Here is a 22,812-nt window from a genome sequence, read left to right as displayed (position 1 = left end):
AAAAGAGCAAGATCCAATTTAACAAAGAATAAAAAGTGTAGGTTGGAAGTCTGAATATAGTAAAAGCAGGTGTTTTCTTCAAAGAAATCCATCTTGATAGATCACAGCTTTATCTATGTTTATGCCTTAGTTTGAGATATAAGGATCAGCCACATTATCTGCCTGATCCTATGCCTTCTGATGGCGGGGGCTTCTTTAATTCTCATGTGTAACCCCAGGGTACCTGGGAGGAGGTAGTACTTAATAAGTGTGTGCTAAATCAATGTCCAAAACTAAAAAGTGGGAGAACAGTAAGGCTTCTACTGGCCTTGATTTGTTAAAAATCCACAAGTTGTGTCACTTGCCTTGCTTCTTTCAAAGACGGCAGATGGTCTCTTAACCGGGCTCACAACCTAAACCAAACTCCTGATTTACTCAGTCCCATCCTCTCTTAGAAACATCAAGACCAGTGCCCTCAGCATGCAAAAACTTAGTAAGCTGGCTAGTCTGGCTTACCAGCCCATTTCTGCTTTTACCAGTTAACCTATTTACCAGGAGGACATTTGTGTTTTGTTCCCAAACCTGTTTATGTTAGTTGTACTCATTTATGTATTTACATAACATAATTACATATTACATAAACTAATGAAATATCTGTGCCTGAGCTGATGTTTCTATTGTAAGTGGAGTGTTTTGGAGAGACTCGTTGAAGGTGAATAGATTAAAAGAACTGCTTTAAATTAGAGGTGAACAAGACAACTATGAAAAATTAGGTTTATGTGGAGGGGGAATGTATAGGTCTAGAAAGATTTATGGCACTTTAGTGTCTAAGTTCTTACACTAAAGAAATCAGACCTGGAAATTATAGAGGGTGCAATACAGGTACAGTTTATACACGTATGTGATGCAGAATGCCAGTCGGTAGGAGTCCGTTCATAACTAAAACAAGAATATCATGAACCATTCCTTGACCTTCCTTCATATAACGTACTCTGAAATTCTCTGTTCTAAGCTATCCAATCTCATTTTTTTAAAAAATGTTGGCTCTGACTCACTAAAGTGATTTTGTGACGCATGGTTTGAAAAGATACTAACCCCACTAAAGATAACTAATCCCACACCTTAATTTTATTGATGGGGAACTGAGGTTCAGGGGTGTTGAAGAGCTCTACTAAGGCCAGACAGCTAGTGAGTCAGAATTATAATCAGGGATTCCACATCCTATGGCCAGTCTGCTACCCTGAGCAACCTTCTCTCTCATCCAGCATAGTTTCCTTTGCAAAGAGTAAAAGGTGAAACGAGGAATTGGACAAGGATAAATCCCAGAGAGGAAAGCAAAGAATCCCTCATTCTCTCCTGAGGTCCCACATTCCTCCAAATAGTCTCTGAAACAAGGAAGTCCCAGCACACACAGGTGTATGTACTCTTCTCCTGTACCCAGGCATTCCCACATCTCTTGTGCTACAGACACATATTTGGAACAGTGAACCGTGTACCTGGGTAGAACACGTGAGCCTTCTAATTTTAGAATGACTTCAGCTCCACGTGGGAAAACACCAGACAATGGAACGGGGAAGCAGTTTGCAGTTCTGAAAAGCTTTTGTTAGGTGAGATGAGCAATAAACAGATCTCTTGCTTGCTGGCTGACCCACGTTCTACCTGTTTCCCACACAAGTAATGCCTTCAAAGACTTTTTCCTACGGTCTGATTTCTCTCCCTCTATGCACCCCCAGCCAGAGCTCACCCTCTCTACATAGTTAAGCCCAATATCCTCACCCAAATCTGACCATCTCCCCGGCCCAGGGAGCATGGTGACCTTCCCCATGAATACCATCACCACATAACATCTTCGCCACGTTCTTTCGCCACCGCCTCTGAAAAGTCTCCCAGACCCTCCCTGAAGCAAGCCTTCAAACACTCCCCGATTCCAGCTGGGTGGTGGTAGACACAGGCTGGAGGAAGGAGATCAGAGGTTTCAAGAGGCACGCAGATGGAGCCAGGCAGATGGCAGAGGGAAGCCCAGAGCCTGCAGCCAGGTGTCTGAGCAAGGGCCTCACCACCACACCCCTCGGCCATTACAGTGAGTCTCAGGAAAACATGAGAACCAGATGGGCGGCCTGGGAAATGCATAACATTTCAGAGGGTTAAGCAAGGAGCCACCCAACAACTTAACCGGCTGCGTTCTGTCCCTTTGAAGGGACATTAAAAGGTGCCTTTTGAAGATAGGTCATAACTCCTTCCTTGGGAGGGTGTGACAGATGTTCTAAGCTGTAGGTGCTGCCACCCTCCTTCTGCCTCCAGCTAGGTTTCTTTGCGTGCTTTACAAATTAACAACCAACCAGATAAAAATTTTCTGTCTTAACCCCCAGACTATTGACTTGACTCCCACAGTAATTATTTCCTAAATCACCCACTAAGCAGTAGGCCGAGGTGGCTTTAGGTCATCATGAGCCTTGCATTAGAAGTTCCCATGCTATCTTTTCACCTGTGTGGTGGGCTCTCCGAGCACAAGGATGGAGGAGGACTGCTTGTTTGTATAGCCCCAGCAACTAGATTTTTAGAAGCTAAGTGTAAAAGGGCATCTAATTCCAAGAGAATGAAATACATGGCAGTCACACTATTGCGTCCCTCCCTAGGGTCCACGGCCGGCAACACTCACGGACCACAGCCATATTTCCCAAGAGCCTGAAGGCAGCCTTATAATCCTTCTCAACAAAGCCTTCCAAGCAATCCCTACCAATCTATCAGAGTGGTCATGTGAAAAACTTTATAGGCTATTCCTGATTTGAGTCCAACAGATGAGGAAACTCAGATCCAAACGGGAGACAGACCCAGGGGCTCGGCAGAAACAGACCAGCTGGGCCCAATCCCCAGATTCCTGACCTTCAGCCGGAGGCATGTATTTCTCCAGTGTCCCACTCAAAGTGGATGTCTGAAAAGCATTTACTGACAACAATAATGCCAGTTTCCTATGCCTCTGGCATAACTGGCCCTTTACATTTGGGGGTCTAAGAGAGGAAGAGCGGAAGAAAACAATGAAACCTCAATAAGAAAGGCCAAGGACAACTTTCAAGAAATAAGATCATGGAACTTTTTTTTCCAAAAGCACAAGAAAGCCACATGGGGTCAGCCCCATGTTCCCTCAAGTTCATGTGCCACCACTGACTGGCACACAGAGTTTGCAATTTTCTCTCCGTGCTGCTCCATCAAAACATTAGAGCTGGGGCGCCTGGGTGGCTCAGTCGTTAAGCGTCTGCCTTCGGCTCAGGTCATGATCCCAGGGTCCTGGGATCGAGCCCCGCATCGGGCTCCCTGCTCCGCGGGAAGCCTGCTTCTCCCTCTCTCACTCCCCCTGCTTGTGTTCCCTCTCTCGCTGTGTCTCTCTCTGTCAAATAAATAAATAAAATCTTTTAAAAAAAAAGAATGTATCAAAACCTTCTTATATCCATTACTGTTTCTCATTCCTGTCAACCGTTAGAGTGAAGAGGCTTGCATATTCACGTCATGGGTAAAGCCTTGGATAGCTTCTGTCCTCCAACAGCCCATCTTTACACCTAAATGGATAGTTCTGGGATTTAGTAAGGGAGCCCACACACAACCAGAGCATAAGGGGTTAGGAGGGACTCAGGTGTGCCCGTCAGTTACCCCGTCCACAAGGGAGCACACTTAACAAAACCAGTGTTCACCCAAAAGGAAATATAAGTAGAAAGCAAAAGATGAAAACATTAAAGGAAATGCAAATTAAGTGAGGTACAACAAAACATTGAATGCAGCTTCATCTACCCTCCAGATTTAAGGATCTAACAAGAAGGGATTATTGTTGCTTTTGTTGGTGAAATGGGACTATGGTTTTGTTTTTTTTGAAGTCCTTACCTGTTGAAGGGCATCTCGGCTCCTTCCACAGTTTGGCTATTGTGGACATTGCTGCTATGAACATCGGGGTGCACGTGCCCCTTCTTTTCACTACGTCTGTATCTTTGGGATAAATACCCAGTTGTGCAATTGCTGGGTTGTAGGGAAGGAGCCGAGATGCCCTTCGACAGATGAGTGCATAAAGAAGACGTGGTACATATACACAATGGAAAATTATTCAGCCATCAGAAAAGATGAATATCCACCATTTGCATCGACATGGATGGAACTGGAGGGGATTATGTTAAGTGAAGTCAAGCAGAGACAGTCAATTATCATATGGTTTCACTTATATGTGGAACATAAGCAATAGCAGAGAGGATCATAGGGGAAGGGAGGGAAATCCAAAAGGGTAGAAATCAGAGAGGGAGATGAATCATGAAAGACTATGGACCCTGAGAAACAATCTGGGGGTTTCAGAGGGGAGGAGAGTGGGAGGGGGGGTTAACAGGGTGATGGGTATTGAGGAGGGCACGTGCTGTGATGAGCACTGGATGTTATACTTAACTAATGAATCAATGAACACTGCATCAAGGACTAATTATGTACTATGCAGTGGCTAACTGAACATAAAAAGAAAAAATCCTTACCTGTGACCTATAAGTAATATTCACAAGTGAAATGGACTTTGCTTTAAATTATCCCAGCAAAGGGAGAAAATCAAAATGCTGTGAGAATAGAGGAAAGAAAAATGGCAGATGCTGTGAACTGCCAAAGCTGGGTGACGGGTGTATGGGGATTGATTTCACTATTATTTCTCTTCTGTGTATAAAGATTTCCATTAGTACACAGTCACCAATACTTTTACTTATTGAATTAGGCAGGAGTTCAGTACGCAATCCAGTGTTGGGGGTGGTGAGTGTGGCTGGTTTGCACTACACCCACGACAGAATTTCAGTTATGTCTGGTAGGGACAGAGTGGGGGTGGTCAAGGCCTCCCAGGGCCCGAGGAGTCTTCGAGAAAAAGGAAGGTCACCCTAAAGGAAGAGGAAGTTAAGCAAACAAGCCTGATTCAGTGGCACAGCCCTAGCCCTTGGAGAGGCGGCTCTGACACCATCACTGCCATGTGGACTTGTGTCCCTGAGCAGCCCTCTCTGGACTCCTGTCTGGGTCCAACGGGGCAGGTGGAGGGTAAGTAAAAATGGAAAGAGCTATTCTATCAAGTCCCATAGCTAAGTGACCTATCAAACAGCAATGCAGAGGCCAGGCAGGCAGCCCACTTCCCTTCTCCACAGACCTCCAATCAGCTCTGGGATCTCAAGGCCCCCCCGGATGCCGGAAGTTGTGGCACTGCCCATGCTCTCACCCACCACACTGGGCCACAGAGTGGCCCCCAGCCCGTTACAGGGTAATGTGCAACACAGTAGGGTGTGACGAATTCTGTGAAGATAGATCATAAAGAGGAGGATAAACCTCAGGTACTTGCTGATGTCAGAGACATTCTCATAGAAGCAAGTCCAGAAAGATGCAACAGAAGCTGGTCACTGGTGCAGCAAGGACAGTCATTTTGGGATGAATATAGCAGGTCTTCCCATGTTTGCCCAGGAGAGACTGGGACACCCCAAAGGGCCCTGGCAGGAGCTACACATGATGAAATAGGCTCAGGTAGGACAGGCCTCTCTTGTCTGTATGAATGGAAAGAGATCGGGAGGAGGGTAAAATGACCAGGAGCACCTGGTTGTATCAGCATCTGCCATCATTGGATGGTAGTATCAGCATCTGCCATCACTGCAACTTACCACCTGCAAGTGACTCAGTAGAGAACCTGGCTCTTCGCCCTACTGGGTCCGGCAGTGAGGACCAGGAGGAGCTAAGGATGCACCTGGGGATAAATGCATCCTAGGAAGGGAGACAGGACAATTCTGAGACCAGTGTGGTGGAACAAACAACAAGCCCCCACTTTACCCCCAATATATTAATATCTGAGCCCTTTGTGACAGGGGACGTAATTAAAAAGTGGAAATTCTGGTAGACCCTGGACCTCGGAAGCACTGCTCTGGGACAGACACACCCTTATGCCAAGCATAACACAGAGGAAGTAAGGCATTTCCTTCCGTGGCATCATGGGCCACCAAGTAGCTTGGACACTTTAAGGGTCCAACTGCATCAAGGATAACCGCTCCAAGGGGGAAAGTGTGGGGCCACAGAAGCAGTGGTACCCAGTGGGAGTGGCAGCATCCCCTCCAGTGTGTTTGGAGGGAAAGGTGTGGAAGAGGAGAAGAGCAAAGTACCAGGGACACTGTGGTTGGTTAGAGGATTTATGAATACATAAGAACCCCCCTCCCCACCATACACACCTTCCTGAAATAACGATTAGGGAGATACAGCAGGGGTCCGCCGTAGTAACAGATGGGAACATACTCCCCGTCAACAATAGCGAAACTGGCAGACTCAGGCACTGCTGGCGTAGCTATTTGGCAATTTGTTACAAGGGTCATAAATATATTTATTTGTGTTCCCAGAGACATACCCTGAGGAAAGAATCTGAAAGGGAAAAGCTTCTAGGCATGAAGAGGGAGCATCATAATTTAAACAGGAGGCAACATAAATATACAAAAGAGAATGCTTAATTGAATTACACATGTCCATTTTAGTGGAACATCATGACCTTTTTAAAAAGATTTATTTATTTATTTGAGGGAGAGAGAGAGAGAAAGCGCATATGAGCAAGCACACCCAAGTGTGTGTGTGTGTGGGAAGGGCAGAGGGAGAGAATCTCAAGCAGACTCCCTGCTGAGTGTGGAGCCCGAAGTGGGACTCGATCTCACAACCCTGAGATCATGACCCGAGCCAAAACCAAGAGTTGGATGCTTAACTGACTGCACTATCCAGGCGCCCTGAACATGATATTTTAAAAGGAAAAATTTCAAGACTTTCCAGCAACATGGAGAAATGCACAACTTGAAAACTTGAGTTTCAAAAGCAGGAATCAAAATCGTTTCCTCACCATGACTAACTGTATAAAATTATGAGTGCACCTGGACATAGGCTAAAAGCAATGCAACAGCGGATGCTTCTGCAGTACTCTGACCAGGAGACCTTTGCCTTCTACATTGCCCAAACCTCCCAATATGTTGATCTAGGATCTTTGAAATAAGGGAAATATTACCAGAAATGTCAAAAGACAACGCATAAAATAACAAAACAAAGATCACCAGGCAGAAGCAGACAAAGGGTTCAGGAATCTGGGCTCCTCTTTAGACTCATGATTACATGAGCTGGAAGACTGGGGCTGGTCCCGAGCTCTCCAGCACCCTTGCCCATATGGACTGTCTGAACAGAGCTGGGAGATGGCAAGCCTCTAGGGGAGGGGGAACAGCCCCCCTGCTCCTGCAACGAAGACCCCTCAGGAGTGCAACCAGGCCCCCGGGGTGCAGGGGACAGCCCTGCATGAGCAGAAAGGCCAGGAGCTCCGCAGGAAGCTTAGAGGGCAGGCTCTACCCAGCAGCCAAGGTCTGCTCCGGTCCCCTACTCATCCCCCATGGAGGGCACAGGGGATGGGACTCACCACTCAGGGCAGACGTGCTGTTCTCCAGGGCCTGGCACACAGCCAACAGGAGACCTGTGTGGGGAGAAGAGAAGAAAGGTAAGAGTCTGCTTGGCAAACCACTTTCAGGACTCAAGGGCAGGCCCCTTGAAAGGGAAAGACCAGGCAGTTTCACAGAGTGGCCAAAAGGCCGGCCTGGCCACTTAACTTGGGGCTCAGTGCAAAAGGAAAATGTGGGGCCCCTATTCAAAAAGAAGCAAAAAAAAAAAAAAGTGCCATTAACGGTACTCAATATAAAGCTTTTTCCTTCCTTCCATGGTCTCTTTCTACCTGTTCTGGTGTTTTTTTGTTTTTATTTTTTAAATACTGTATAATTTTTTTATTGTAATGAAACACACATAAGATTTACTATTGTCACCATTTTTAAGTGTATAATTCAGTGGCATTAAGCACATTCATGCTGTTGTGCATGTCACGATGGTTGTCTGGCTGCTTATGCCATCTCTCTTGCTCTGCGGTGTGAGGATTCTTGCAGGCTGAGCACCGCACCTCACAGGCGCCCGAGGGCCCGAGGGACGAGTGCACGTGCACAGGTGACCACCCACAGCTGGCTTCCCTTCCCACCAGCAGCTGGACGATGTGCTATGACCCAGCCGGGAAGGGCCATCTGCACAGGTCTTTCTTCTTCCCAGGGACTCCAACCACGGCAGACAGTTGACCCCCAAGGGTACTACAACGTCTGTGTCTGGATGCATCGGGTACCTGGATCAGGGGTAGCGGGCAGCCTTGCCACTGTCTAGTGACCCACTGAACAGGCCATGGAGCTGCCAACTCGGGATGGGGACAACTGCCACCATGCCCTGTTCCAAAAGGCCAGGGGGTGCACACACATAACACCAACTTTTCTTGTGTCCGGGCCCCGCCAGGGGCAGTGTGGCAGGGCTGAGAACCCACGCAGGGGAGGCAGGGAGGTGGTAGTAAGTAGGATCATGGGAGCCGAGGCTCCAAGTCCCTAGGACACACTCCACTGTCCTACTGGACTTTACTTACGAAATACAAATTCAAAGGTAAAACTATTAAGGATTTCAAGACTGCAACTGCACAGCATTAAACCCCAACCTTGGGGCCCCTGTGAGCATGGGGACTTGGGGAGATGAGACAGGTTTGCACGCCCACAAAGATGCCCCTGCCAGCAGATGACTTTCTGTGCCCTCCCATTATGGTACCGGAGGTTTCTGGAAACAACAGCAAAGTTCCAATAAAGAAGGAACCTCTTGGGAGTTATGCAATCAGCATGCACTAAATTAGAATGACTTCCTAAAACTGAAAAGCAGAAAGATACCCCAGTGGCCGTGCACAGGCCGGGCCACCTATGGGTTAGCCCAGAAGACAGCTGAATCAAGTCAGCACAGAAAACAAGGAGAGTTGTGTGCTGGTACCGCTCAACTGCAAGGGACTACTAGCATACACTCTCGCATGCAGGTAGTGAGGGCTCCTTTCCCCTTTCCACTCAGGGTGTAGACACAGAAGGCCTTGAGTCTCAGGGGAGAAACGTATTTGGCACAGGGAAAGCAATCATGCTCAGGGCTTTCCTTTCAGCCTTTGAAATAAGAAACATCACAAAAATGGCAGCCTGCTTTTCCTGGAGGTCTGGCATGGATTTCCCAAATACTCCTACACAGGAACCAGCTACTGGGGCTAGAGTAGGGGCAGGGGGCGAGAGAGAAAGTGGGTAAAATCAAACGCCTTCCTCCATGCAATTCCTTCTTGCTGCTCATTTTGGAAGCATGGCTCTCAGGGTTCCTCTGGGACATATTTAAACAGCCGAGTCCGGAATCTGCACACCAAGCATCCAAGTGAGGCATTCCTGCTAGGGCCAGGTCCACACTGCCAGATGGGGACCGGTCATGATCGGGCTTTGCTGGTACCGCCACAAAGCACTCTGGGACAAAGTCAGCCAGTGACCAGTAGTAACACAAAGAACAGGGGGATTCCTTGCAAAACTCTGAGGAAGCACTGTTGGCCTGACACAAACTGTCCCCAAACCAATGACTTATCTTGCCACCTCCTTCCCGGGCCCCATATCCTGTCATTCAGCGAAAGCAGAGCTGGTACAGTTTCTGGTCTCCGTATCAACCGCTGCTTGAGCAAAGCCAAGACAAGAAAGCAAATACCGTCCAACTGTAGCCAGGACCAAGCAGAGATGGACACCAACTCTCCGAAGTCCGTGGAGAGGCCAACACCCCCGCCCCCCGCAGGTTGTGGGGCAGGTTACTTCGCCCGCTCTCTTCCTCACCCATAAAGCTATCCACTGCCAAGCTCACAAAGGCATTCTGAGAACTCATTGGAGTTTGCAAAATCACCATGTTCCACAGATGAAAGTCACTGGGTTTCTTGAGCAATATGGAGAACAGTTCCTCTCTATACCCGCAAAATCCCACGGTAAACAACTTAATGCCCTGAGCTTCTCTCTGCAATCTTGGTTCAGGCACAACTTCTGTTGATGAGAGGTGAGGCCTCTGCTTTCCCGGGGCGTCTCAGACCAAAGGACGGGGGTCAGACCTCTTTCACTGCCCCCCACCAGGTGGGGCTGCCCCTTATGGGGCAAGTACCAGTTCCAGGTCCAGCACTCAGGTTTTATGTGTTAGTCAGTCGTGATTACCCATGATGTGGCATCTCCCAGCCTCCCTGCCTTCTGGCCCACCCAGCCTCTGGAAACAGGCAAGGAAATGGAGGCTTACAGAGGTGAAGAATTTGTCCAAGCTCCTGCAGTGAAGTTCAAGCTCAAGGCTGTCCGAAGCCCATGTCCAGGACAACGTTTCATCATCACACCACTCCCGGTCCTCTAACCACAGTCTGTCAGGAAACACTGGCAGGTGTGTCTCACCAGCTGCAACCCCCAAATGAGTCTGAACAACAGATTCAGCAGGCCTAGCAGCAAAGCTTGATCCCTCTGTTCTGGAGGCAGCCGCTGCCTCCAATTTCCCCCACTAGGAGCCAGGTCTGCTGAGAGGCAAGGATGTGAGCGATCCAGACCCATGGCTGCCTCATATGCATAAGGCCAGGTGCTCGGAAAAGCCAGGCTGTGTGAAGGCCTTCCACAAACCCGTGGTCCTCGTAGGCTCTGAGGCTCATCCGAAACACAGGCGATCCTCCCCTGGGGCACCCACGTGGGGACGGTACAGCTGCCACAGGCAGCGGCCCCAGGAAGACCACACACAGTTCAGATGGCGGCTTGGAGGCCACAGCCACACGCTCCCCTCGCCTGCCACGGGCCCCCCAAGTGGCCTCCCTCTGGGGCACAAGTTCTTCCGGGCTGCTCTTGCTAACGCCTTTCTGCTTAAATAGCTCCAAAGAGGGGAATCCCTGGATCATGGAGTTCAAAAAAGAAAAAAGGGGACGTGGGGGGGGGGGAACCTATGAAAGCTGATCCTCCACCCAGAGAAGAGTGGAAACCCAGGCCTGCCCTCAAGGGGGACAAGGGTTGCAGTGCTTACAATTTAGCTGTTTGGAACATAAAGTTCCAACAGAAAGAATGTCAAAAAAGAGGCTAACCTATTTATCTGGTGAGTTCATAGACCGAAGCCACCATGAAACCCATCCACTGATATGCCAATGGTACCTGCTATTGAGAGGTGCTGGACCCCTAACTCCCCTGGGCCACAGAGCACACACCCCAGTCCCTCCGTGCAGCCCCTCACTCACACATGGGACTGGGACACCCTCTATCCTCTCCCACCCGTCAGCCTCGTGACCAGCTCCTCTGTGGAGACTCAGCTCTAGTGTCCAGATCTGGGAGAAGCATCCTCAGGCCCCTGGGAACCCCAGCACAGACAGTTGACCCTGCCCTGCTCTGGCAATCTGAGACAGCCAGTGTTTGCTTCCCAGCTCTGACCCAGTCCATTTTGGATCAGTTGTTGCCCCCAGAAATCAAGAGTTGCACATCTCATCCATTTTAAGCCAGGCTGCCTGAGTGAAAGGGTAAAGGGTAGGTTGTGGTGTCAGGGTGATGTGGAGGGGATGGCGAGAGGGTGCTGTAGATCCTTTTGGATGAAGAATACCATGGATTTAAAGGAGATGCTGAAAAAAGACCCATGGGTAAAGAAACAATGCAGGCAGGAGAGAGGGGCAGAAGAGAGTGTGGGTGCTGGCGGGGGGCAGCCAGGATCCCCCCTGCCCCGCTGTACTCAGGGCTGGAAGGTCATATGGGACACAGCCAGGATCTCAGGAAGTGGTGGGTGGTACCTAGAGAGGGAGAATCCTGCAGTTTGGCCTGTGGTCTGCAGGGACATGCACGGGGCAATCGTGTGGGCACAAAAATGCGTGTGAACGGGTCACATAGGACCCAGGGCCTGCTGATATGGCTTCTAAGGCCTCTTCCCTTATGAACTGCATCCCAACATTTAAGGTTTACCTGCCAGCGTGGCAGGATTTTAAGTACATAGGAAAAACTAATAGTGTAGAACTTTATCAGTATTTTTTTTTTTAAAGATTTTATTTATTTATTTGACAGAGAGAGACACAGCAAGAGAGGGAACACAAGCAGGGGGAGTGGGAGAGGGAGAAGCAGGCTTCCTGCCTAGCAGGGAGCCCGACACGGGGCTCGATCCCAGGACTCTGGGATCATGAGCTGAGCCAAAGGCAGACGCTTAACGACTGAGCCACCCAGGCGCCCCCTTATCAGTATTTTTAAATGCAAGAGGTTTTGATCCACAGGACAATGCTGGCTGGTTTCAGGGTAAGAACTGGTTAGGAAGAAAGAAAAAGAAAACAAACACACTGCAGGTAGGGACAAGGAGGAAGTCTGGTAGGACCGGGAGACAAGGAGCTTGCCCCTGGCGAGAATACCCGTAAGTGTCCCGGTTGAAAGCAGCCACATGCATCCCCCATCGCCCTGGTGTAGGGAGGATGGCCCTCAGAGAGTCTATGGTTTCTCCCCAAGGAAGAGGTGACAATTCACATTTGCCCCTGCTGACGGAGACCTCAGTGACACTTGCTTCAGAGGATGTCAGGCAAAGCTGCAGAGGGATCTGTAGAAGAACTGGCCAGACAGGATTAGGAATACTCTGGGGATAGCAGGGAGAGTTTAGAAATATGTGACATGGGAATGAATCACCCTGGGCAGACGGGCTTATGGGACAGAGGGCTCTTTCTTCCACCATCCCAGCATCTCAACACTGCTTTTAAAAACACAGGTTGGACCCTGCTACCCAAGGAGAGAGCCTTACAGAGACGTTATTTGAAAGAGTTAGTGTCGTGTGGCAGGTGGCATGTCGTGATGCACAGCAAAGAAACCAACTATGCAGGGAGGGGGCAGCTTTCAGTTACAAACCCATACAGGTGAAGGACCTGACCCCTTTGCCCCAACACAGCCGTGACATGGGACGAGTGAAGCAGGAAGACATTTCTATGCCAGTGGCAGGTGGCGGAGGGAAAACCACTGGAGCCTGACCGGTCTCCCGAGCTCCCTCCTCACATGATTCAGTCAGAGGATGGTTACCACTGCGGCTGACAGCGTTAATACAGGTTAAGAGCCACAACATTTGCTCGAGCGCTGACTACGTGCCCTGCAGAGTCTCCCTCAAGTGTCAAAGCAAGTCCTAGGAAGTAGATACTGTCGTGCTCCCATTTTGGAGGTAAGAAAGTAGAGGTACAGGAGATTAGGTAACCTGCCCAAGGTCACCTAGCTGGAAAGTGACAGATATCGCAAGCTCCTGTAACAAGGTCCAGTTGGCCCCACTTTGCTTCTGCTGCTCCTGCCAAGTACAAAGAACACAGACATGCTAGAAAAGACCGCCTACTCCTCCTCTCTCCTGCAGAGAGCCCAGGTTATGTATTGTGACGTGAGGAACACAGGCCAACGGGAGCCCAGAGACCAGGGTCAGCTACGAATGGTGTCACCCTTAGCAAATCACTTCACCTCTCTCAATCTTAGGCTCCTTATCTTTAATGACAGAATGGGCCAGAATGTCTGCCAGTCCATGAATTCCAGGCATCTAGGAAGATTCAGGGCTGTCTATCTTCTTCAACCATCCAGCCAGGGAAGTGGTGGGGGGGGGACACACAATGGCTTCATTCCACAACTCTGTAGGTGGATCCCTGCCTTGAAGAAGGCTCAGACAAAGTAAAGCCTTTGTGTGCCTGTCTCAGTGAGCAAGCTTGGTTTATGGTAATTCTGTCCTTCAATTTAGCATGGCATTTATATCAAATATCAGAAGATGTGTGAGACCCTAAATCTAATCCTAAACAAGCACTTTCTATCTCTACATTTTCAACACAGTCTTGATAATATACTCCAAGCTCACAATCCACGAGGGAATGCACTTGGGTCAGTGAGCCTGGGACTCTCAGCTGCCCCTCCTAATGACCCCTGGGGTGGCTGTAAGTGGTAAAGTCCACCTTGATGAATCTAAGGCAACACCTCATGATTATGGCATGGAAAATAAGCCAGTGTCACCTGAATGTTCATAGGTATTTTCCATATCCATCTCAATATATCTGCAGATGGGAAAAAGCCAAAGTATTCAGGAGGAACCTTCAGGATCAGGGAAGAAGAGATGAGCAGATGGGGTCTCGAATGTAAGGTCTACCATTTTCTAATTCTGATTCAGGGTCTGTGATGGCAGAGCAGAAAGGAGCCTTGCCCTCAGAACTGGTTTCAAATCCGAGTCCTGCCATCCTTACCTGTGAGACCTTGGGTATGTTATCTAACCTTGCTGAGCCTCGGCATCCTCATTCATAAATAAGGATGACAACTCCTCACATGGCTTCTGCAAGGATTAAATGCAATAAAATGGAATGCACAAAGTCAGAGAAAAATAGAATTTTCCATACGAAAGCAAAGGCAGCAGAGGATGGGCTGCCAAAGGCGCCATACTGATCACGTTTCCACAGACGCTTCCCCTGCTTCCTATAGCCTCTAGCACCCTGACCACTCCCCAGAAGCCTGTACCTCAAACCATGTGTTCAAAACTAAACTCGTCTCATCCCTGACCTGTTCCACCTCCTCCCGGCTTCTAGGCGGGGCTGACGACCCAACAGCCATCGTCTACCGCTCCCTCTCCTTTACCCCATATCCAAGCCCAGGCCTCCTCCGCAGTCTGCCTCTGCATTGTCTATCTCATCCTGCGCGCACCCCCCCCCCCCCCCGCATCCCTACTGCTAATGCCCCAATTCAGGCCTCATCATCTCTCCTGGGCTATCGCAATAGTTGCCTGACTGGTTTGCCTGCCAAGAGCATTTTTACCTTTGCTCCTGCTGCCAGAGTGAGTTTCCTGAAACACCTGCTGGACCATAGCACTTCTTTCCTCTAAACTCCCCCACAGGCTTCCTGCTCACAGAACCCAGCCTGAAGTCCCAAGCAGAGATGTAAGGTGCAGAACCTGGTCCCAAACCCTATTTCCACCTGCTACTCTCTTTGGACCCATTGACTCCAGCTGCCTGTCATGATTCCCTCTGCCCTGCGCACAACCTGCAATCACTCAGCTCAGAGCTGTGGGCTCACGCTACCAGGGTCTGGACTCCAGTCCTTGTGGTTTTGTGATACTTAATTGCCTGAGCCTGAGTTTTCTTTGCTGTAAAAAGAGCTAAAGATATCTCTTTCCTGGAGCGCCTGGGTGGCTCAGTCGTTAAGCGTCTGCCTTCGGCTCAGGGCATGATCCCGGGGTCCTGGGATCGAGCCCCGTGTCGGGCTCCCGGCTCGGCAGGAAGCCCGCTTCTCCCTCTCCCACTCCCCCGGCTTGTGTTCCCTCTCCCGCTGTGTCTCTGTCAAAGAAAAAAAAAAAAAGATCTCTCTTTTCTGCACAGGGTTGTGATGAAGATTAAATGGGGAGAAGGGGACCCATGGAAAACGTGGGGTACACAGAGTGGCACATGATAAACATGCAACACATGGAGCTACCACCGACAGTTGCTGGGAATATTCCGCTGATCTCTCAGGCTGGCACGCCCCTTCCTCTTCCTCCACCCATGAAGTCAGATTTGCCTCTCAAAGCCCCCCCCAAATGTCAGAAATAATCATTTCTTCTTCAGAGCAAACCTTATCTGATTTTGCCTTGTAGTTTGGAAGTTTTCCCATCTTCTCTGTCTCCCCCTCTGGTGCGGCCAGATGATGTGCTGCTCATCTCTACCGCCAGGCCAGGCACCATGCCTCACACCTAGTTAGGTCTTTGACCCATGTATGTTGGATTGAGTTTTTCTAAGAGGTCACTAACCTGAAAACAGAGTGGAGGGTGAGTGTTGAGGGTGTGCGGAGGGGACACACCTTGAGGGGAATGGGAAAACCAGCTGATCCTCAGAATTCCTTCCTCACTTCTATGGTATACCCTCCAGAGACACAGCTCTAAGTCTTGGTTCTCATTCTGATTTCAGGGGAGATGAACAACTCTTGAAACCTGGCCTGCATGGATGCATTCATTCATTCAAGTACTTGCTGAGCACCACTACACGGCAGACTCCACTCCAGGTGCTGCAGACCTAGAAAAGGACTAAAAGTTCCTTCTCTTACAGTGTCTGCAACAGATCCTTCCTGTGAGAAGTAATCCTTCCCAGTCTAGGCAAACCATTCACACTGAACTCCATCATAAATGTCTGACTGCACCACCATTCGGGGGGAAGGGAGGGAAGGGGACCTAAAATGTTTCTTCTATTTTTTTTTTAAGATTTTATTTATTCATTTGAGAGAGAGAGAGAGTGAGCGAGTGAGTGAGCACAAGCAGGGGGAGAGGGAGAGGGAGAAGCAGACTCCCCACTGAGCAAGGAGTCCGATGCGGGGCTTGATCCCAGGACCCTGGGATCATGACCTGAGCTGAAGGCAGATGCTTAACCGACTGAGCCACCCAGGTGCCCCTGTGTCTATTTCAATAATGATGTGAACTGGCCTCCGTAGAGGAGGAGTGCAGAGAGCCATCCTTCTCCGGAGCCTGGAGTGAGTCTCCCTAACCCGCATGCCAAGATGACCCTGACTTGTTTGGGGTACCTGCTGGCATGACTCCAGAGATGTTTATTTTCACATCCTTAACTCATTTTGTAGGCTTTCCCTGAAAACTTTATGAGAAAACAGGAAGACCTGAACCTGGTGACCCCAAGGAGGAAGAGACAGGGTCAAGAGGGGGCCAGAGCCGAGTGGACCGGCTTGGAGCAGCAGGAGGGCCAGCCTAAGGACTGTTTGCAGAGCCCTACACGCCCAGGGGCTCTTCGGGCAAAGGCAGGACTTGCCACAGGAGTTTAGTCTAGAGAAGGAAACACAACTGAAGTAAACACACTTACCTGCATTCTGCGAGCATCTCTCATGCTCTCTATTCAAGCCCTTTGTTCCACCCAAATGCGTCTACCATGGTTCAGGTGTCCTAAATTTCCTTGTTCTTTCCTGCTGCCCCCGCCCTTCTCCCCACCCTTCCAGGCCCACTAGACCCCTACCTCCTCCACACACCCTCCTGACCTCCAGCAGGCATGCCGTCTCCTTTTGCCCCCGGACGGGGGTCAGTCCTGTCAGCACTGGTGGGTGCGGGGCCCGCTGCAGTCACTCACATGGGCCGGCCCCTTGCTCTCTCTCAGCCCAGACCTCGTTTCCTACTAAATCTCTGATTTAGAAGAACTGATTACGGTCTTTCTCTACTTCAAGGGGCAAATGGGAATATTTGCCAAATGCTTTGAGCTCTTGACAGTCGATATCTTAATAAATGCCCGGGACTGACAGCGCATGCACAGAGAAGGAATGCAGCTGCAAAAGGTGATGTGCGGTCTGACTTCTGGAAAGGCATGCCAAAAAAATAAAGGACTAAGTAAAAAAGCCAGAGAGACCCTCTCAGCAGGATGTGGAGGCTGCCCGTTGAGACACCTTTGTTTCTGAGGTCTGGTAGGTGAGGTCACACCTCACACTGCTATGGCAGACATCTTCCTCTTCTAACACCCCACCCACTTCAGAGCCTCCTAGAACAATGCCACTGATTTGGTGGTCTAAGAGGACTGAAGCAAACAGCATTCAGGGACAACAGATCTTTATAGAAAAATGGGCTAACCAGGATGCACCAAGCATCTCCTCTGGGCAGGAATGGCCCTGTGCCCACTCCCACCCACACAGACCTATGCTACGCCCTTTTGTGTGGGGAGGAAGCAGTCATCTCTTGGGCAGAGTTAAAGGCTTAGCAAAGACCTGGGCCAAGGGCTGGGTACTAAGTCAAACTTCCTTTTCCAGCAGGCCTGCTCCCGTGCTTGCTGGCAGAGGGCCGCATCCAGGGACTGCGGGGCAGCGGGGTGAGGATCACGGAGCCCTCCTGGGCCTGCTGGAGGTCCCCGGCTGCCAAATCACCAACAGGCTCACCCAGGACCGAGCTCTGAGGTCGCAAGCCGCTGTGCCAAGCTGAGGTGCTCTGAAACCTTGTACCAGCTGGCTGACACTGACTGGAGGCATCAGAGCGTCTGCAGAAAGGGCTATGCTTGACTTTCCCAGAGTCCCAGAGGAGAGAAGGGGCGGGGGGGGGGGGGCGGGGAAGGGCTAGAGACCAGGCCAGGATGAAGTGGTAGATGCAGTAGTCTTACCTGCAGGGTCCCTCAGTACTGGGACCAGGTGAGCCAAGACCCAGCTGCCAGGAAATGCAGAAATCAAATGCCAGCTCTGGAAGAGTCCCCAGGGACCTTATAGATCTCCCTCCCCCTCCACAGAGGCCCATGGCCATGTCTCAGTTTCGCCTGGCCTTGTGGCCCCAGAGGGGCCATCCGCCAGGCCCAGGGTCAGCAGTGGCTCAGCCTGGACCTCCAACCAGCAGAGTTAGCCTCTCAGCAGGTGCAACAAAGCCAGGCTATTCCCTCAGCTACGTCATGGCCATACGTACACACCACTCACAGCAAGTGGCTTGGAAGCAGGCTATGCGCCGGGAGGAGATAAAAAAAAAAAAACGCAATCCTTGAACTCTGCCCCATTTCCTCCATTCGAATAGCTTGGTAGTGACAAACTCATCACTTCCCGCTGCTTCACTCGGGACACCCCCAGAACCACCCCGCGAAAGGCATTGCGATGCTTGGGCCAAGATAAATACCAGCGTGACTTGGAAGAATTTCAGATCGATGCAGCATCAGCCTGGAAAGGGGGTGGTGGAGAGAGGGGACAGCCAGCCTTGCACCAATGCTAATCACCACGGTCAGGCTTCCATCGTGTTCTGTGTTCTCAAGGCCCGCCGCAGAACACCCTTAGGAGAACTCACTTGATCAGATGAGGGCCAGTGATTGAGAAGCAGGGGCCAAACAGAGGAAACAGATTCCTGGAACTACAGATTTTTAAGAGTTAAGGGGAAAACACTCTGAAGTTCTTGTAACCCTATGTTTCTCAACCCCCGTCACACTGCTGACTTGAAAAATGTCGAGTGCCTTTTCTTGGGCCCTGGAGATGAGTGAGGGGCGGGAGGAGAGGAAGACGACAGAATGGGTGAGAAAGGGCCTCGGGGACAAGTGCAGGTGCCAGCCGCTGAAAAGGATCCGGACAAGGGGAGGGCAGGAGGTATTGGATTGACAGCCTTGCCCTAGGAGACCCTGAGCAGGCCACCCCTACCTGGGTTCTCACCACTGGCAGTGCCCCTAGGGAGCCTCGGGAAACTCGGGGGGGGGGGGCTCCTGATTGTCACAATGACTGGGGGGCACTGCTGGTATTTAGGCAGTAAGAGCAGGGACACTAAGTTGCTGTAATGCATAGGATTTTGTCCCACATAAGATGCTCATAGTGCACCCCACTGAGAAGTTCTGCACCCCACCAGGGCCAGTCCCTTCAAGCATGGGGCATGTAGCCTCCAGCTGCACACGAGCAGAAGCACCCAAAACTTGGGGGGAAACGGAACAAGCCAGAAGTCACAGGAATGGATGGTGGTACTCATTAGAGCCTTGTGAATGGTCTTTGGAAAGCTCATGGGGGGTGGAAGGGGGTGGTCCTCCTGCTGATCTGCCTGCTCTCCTTTAACTGGGATCCTCCCTTCCCCCTTCGAGATTCCTTCTATTCTTATGCTCATCTGTCTCTCTGTATTAACCTGGAGCACTTGGGTTGCACAACATGAAGCCTACCTATAAAGTAACGAGACTGACAAAGCACAGACAGAGCCCACTCCCAGTGTTTTATAGTCATGGGGTTCCAAAGAGACTCCCAAAAGCCCTAAGGGGGAAGAAGTGATTGGAGTAGGGATGTATTCTTGTCTCTTAGCCTGCTGCCCAATTTTAGGGCCCCTGACAAATTCCCCTCCGCCAATGTGGATTCTTCTAGCCACAGGGAGCACAGCCATTCAGTGAACGCCCCCAAAGCACTTATTTGTATGTGCAAAGTCTTATCTGCCGCGGGGAGACAAACCAGTTATGAACAGGGCATGCCCATCCCCACTGTTTTGGGGTGGAGAGCATCATGTACCTTTTAGTGGTGTCAATGCATTTTAAAGGAAGACCAAAAACCTGGGAAGACACAATAGCTCTTCTCTTGGGAAATGGGAATGGGATCTCTCCCACCAACCTGCTCCTGCCCCTTTCCCTATTTACTTTTTTGAACTTTTGGCGGGGGGGGGGGGGGGGAAGAGGAGAAGGAAAAGGGAAGAGGGATCAGGGAAAAGGGGACATTTTCTTAGGATGGTTTAGCTCAGGCAAGAACAGGAGAATGACAGAACAACGTGGGTGGCAGCCTGCACGTTTAAATCCCAGATAGGAGCGCAGTGAGAAGGGGGTCTTGATTAATATTCAGTGTATTTCTGAAGCATTGCCTAGAAAAAACATCAGACTCATCTAGAAGAAGGTTGTTGGTATAGGAAGCAAAACCAGCTGGTGAGATGGTACAGCTCCTTTGGTGGACAGCTGAGTGGTTTGTGGCAAAATAAAACATCACATAACCATATGGTCCAGCAGCAGAGCTTCTTGGTATTTACCCAAGTGATTGAAAACTTACGTCCACAGAAAAACCTGCACACACATGTTTATAGTGGCTTTACTCATAATTGCCAAAACTTTGAAGTCACCAGGAGGTCCTTTGGTAGATGAATGGATAAACATCCAGACAGTGGACTATTAAATGCATAGTATTAAGTGAAATAAGTCCATCAAAAGAGGCTCTAAACTGTGTGGGAGTCCAACTCTAGGACATTCTGGAAAAGGTAAAACTATGGAGACTATAAAAAGATCGGTGGCCGCCAGCAGTTTAGGAGGAGGGAGGCGGAGATGAATAAGGGAAGACAAGGGGCTTCTGCGTGGTGCAACTTATTGTGCAGGCGGGGGGAATCCAGGTCACTATACGTGTGTCAGAGCTCCTAGAACACACAACACAGGAATCAGCTCTAGTGTAAACTAGGGACTTTAGTTCAAATTTAGCTGAAAAAAAAAAAGCATGAACATTTTTTTGGGGGGGGGAATACCACTTTGATTAGCAGTTTGGGGTTTCTCCCTCTGAATATTTTCTTGTAGGCTTAGGCTTAGATCTTGATTTTTTCCCCCGCAAGTACTGTCCATACCCTGGAACCAAACGGTCCGCCCTGTGGCAGTACCATACTTTCTTAAGCATTTTCCCAACTGTTGGCCATATTTATGATTTTAAATAACACTATAGTTGCTATCTTGGAGCTTATAGCTACTTTTTAATGCTATTCTCCTGATTATTATTTTTAGCAGAGCTGGCACACAATGTTATGTGAGTTTCAGGTGTACAACACAGTGATTCAGCTTCCCTATAGGTTGTGCTCTGCTCACCCCAAATGTAGCTCCTATTGGTCACCACACAGCGCTACTACGATACCATTGATAGTATTCCTTGTGCTGTGCCTTTCATCCCCTAACTGGAAGCCTATATCTCCCCCTCCCTTTCATCCATTTTGTCCATCCCCTGCCTTCTCCCCTCTGGAACCATTGGTTTGTTCTCTGTATTTCTAGGTCTGATTCTGCTATTTGCTTGTTCATTTGTTTTGTTTAAAAAAAAAAAAACCGAACCATTAACTAGGTAATAATAATGTACTAATATTGGTTTATCAATTGTAGCAAATGTACCACACAGGCAAGATGGTAATAGTAGGGGAAATTATGTGGAGTGGGATAAGGAAGTATATGGGAATTCTCTGTACTTTACACTCAATGTTTCTATTAAACCTGAAACTACTAAAAAAAAAAAGTCTCTTAAAAAAACAGCTATTGAGGAGGCGCCTGGGTGGCTCAGTCATTAAGCGTCTGCCTTCGGCTCAGGTCATGATCCCAGGGTCCTGGGATCGAGCCCCACATCGGGCTCCCTGCTGGGCGGGGAGCCTGCTTCTCCCTCTCCCACTCCCCCTGCTTGTGTTCCCTCTCTGTCTCTGTCAAATAAATAAATAAAATCTTAAAAAAAAAACAGCTGTTGACAATTACAACACTATGAAGCTGAATTATTTTACTCTATGCTCTAAACTGTCCCGTCATACTGCTTCCCTAAGTTCAAGTAAAATGTCCTCCTAGGAAGGCCATGGCATAAGCAGCTTGAATTGGACTTTTCTGGAAAAGTGGAGCAGACACTGCTCAGCCTACAATGGAGGCCCATGGATCTGGGCCTCACTCCTTGTCCATCAGCGTGGCTGAGTGTAAATACAGAGGCCAAGGCCTGCTTCCTGGCCAGGCTTTGCCATCACTCTGAATTCCAGCTGGCTGAAAGCTCAGACGACGGGAAGTACAATTAGCTCTCTTACATTGTGAAGTGTGTTGTACGGATGTGCCCGATAAACCTTTACTGATTAGCGGCTCCCAGGGAGAAGCAATGAGCAGCTCTCGTCAGGGATTGGTCTGGGCTGCCGCGCATCCTGAGTCTCACTCTCAAACTAAGAACACGATGGATGAGAGAAAGAGGAGAATTAATGTTCCTTATAGAAGCAGGCCAGAGACAGAGGAGGGGCGGGAGGGGGAGGACTCTTCCAGTGAGAGGCTGGTAGGTACCATCAGGAATCGGAGGCCTTCAAAACCACCACAGAAATCCAGAACCTTGGTTTCAGGGCAACTGGCCTTGCTTTGGTGATTTTTAATATAAAAGAGATAACATATTGCAGACATGCTGTCTCTCAGCTGAGGACAAGTTGTGAATACAATTTTCAATCTGTTGTCAACTGGCTGTCAGCTCTGAGACTGAGGGAGCAGAACACAAGAGTTGCTAGAAGGGTGGTTTATCAATCTAATCCAATTTCTTGACCCTCTAGCTACATCAAAGAGTGGGCTCCCAAGTGGGTGTCAAGCACAGCCTTTATCATAACCAAAATGAAGCTACAGTTACAGAGAAATCTTCCATTCTCCTTTTCCTGTCCCCTTTTATAACTCAGGCAGGAAAGGAACAAGAGAGTGCAGGGGCCTTTTAATTGTCCAACATCATCCTTCTGTGAAGACCTACAAGCAAGGTAATGAAGCAACTGGCTTATTCCCCATCCCCCACACGGTTATAACCTGACATTTTATTGTAGGTTTATTTTCTG

At 49.4% G+C, this 22,812-nt stretch overlaps 1 protein-coding gene across 3 annotated transcripts in view; it reads right to left on the bottom strand.

The window, feature by feature from the left end:
- The window catches only part of TGFA (transforming growth factor alpha), a 105,772-nt gene that overhangs the window by 61,971 nt on the left and 20,989 nt on the right, over positions 1–22,812 (bottom strand). For 2 of the 3 annotated variants that reach the window (XM_027623461.2, XM_027623459.2), the window contains exon 2: positions 7,400–7,453. In XM_027623461.2, coding sequence (XP_027479262.1) covers positions 7,400–7,453 — 54 coding nt within the window. Of the gene's footprint in view, positions 1–7,399; positions 7,454–18,414; positions 18,472–22,812 lie in introns of those variants that run through there. The other variant, XM_027623460.2, reaches the window with a different exon arrangement.

Source organism: Zalophus californianus, chromosome 8 (genome assembly GCF_009762305.2).
Source record: "Zalophus californianus isolate mZalCal1 chromosome 8, mZalCal1.pri.v2, whole genome shotgun sequence".
NCBI lineage: Eukaryota > Metazoa > Chordata > Mammalia > Carnivora > Otariidae > Zalophus > Zalophus californianus.
The sequence above is the reverse complement of the archived record's forward strand: the minus strand, read 5'-3'. Positions and strand labels throughout refer to the sequence as shown.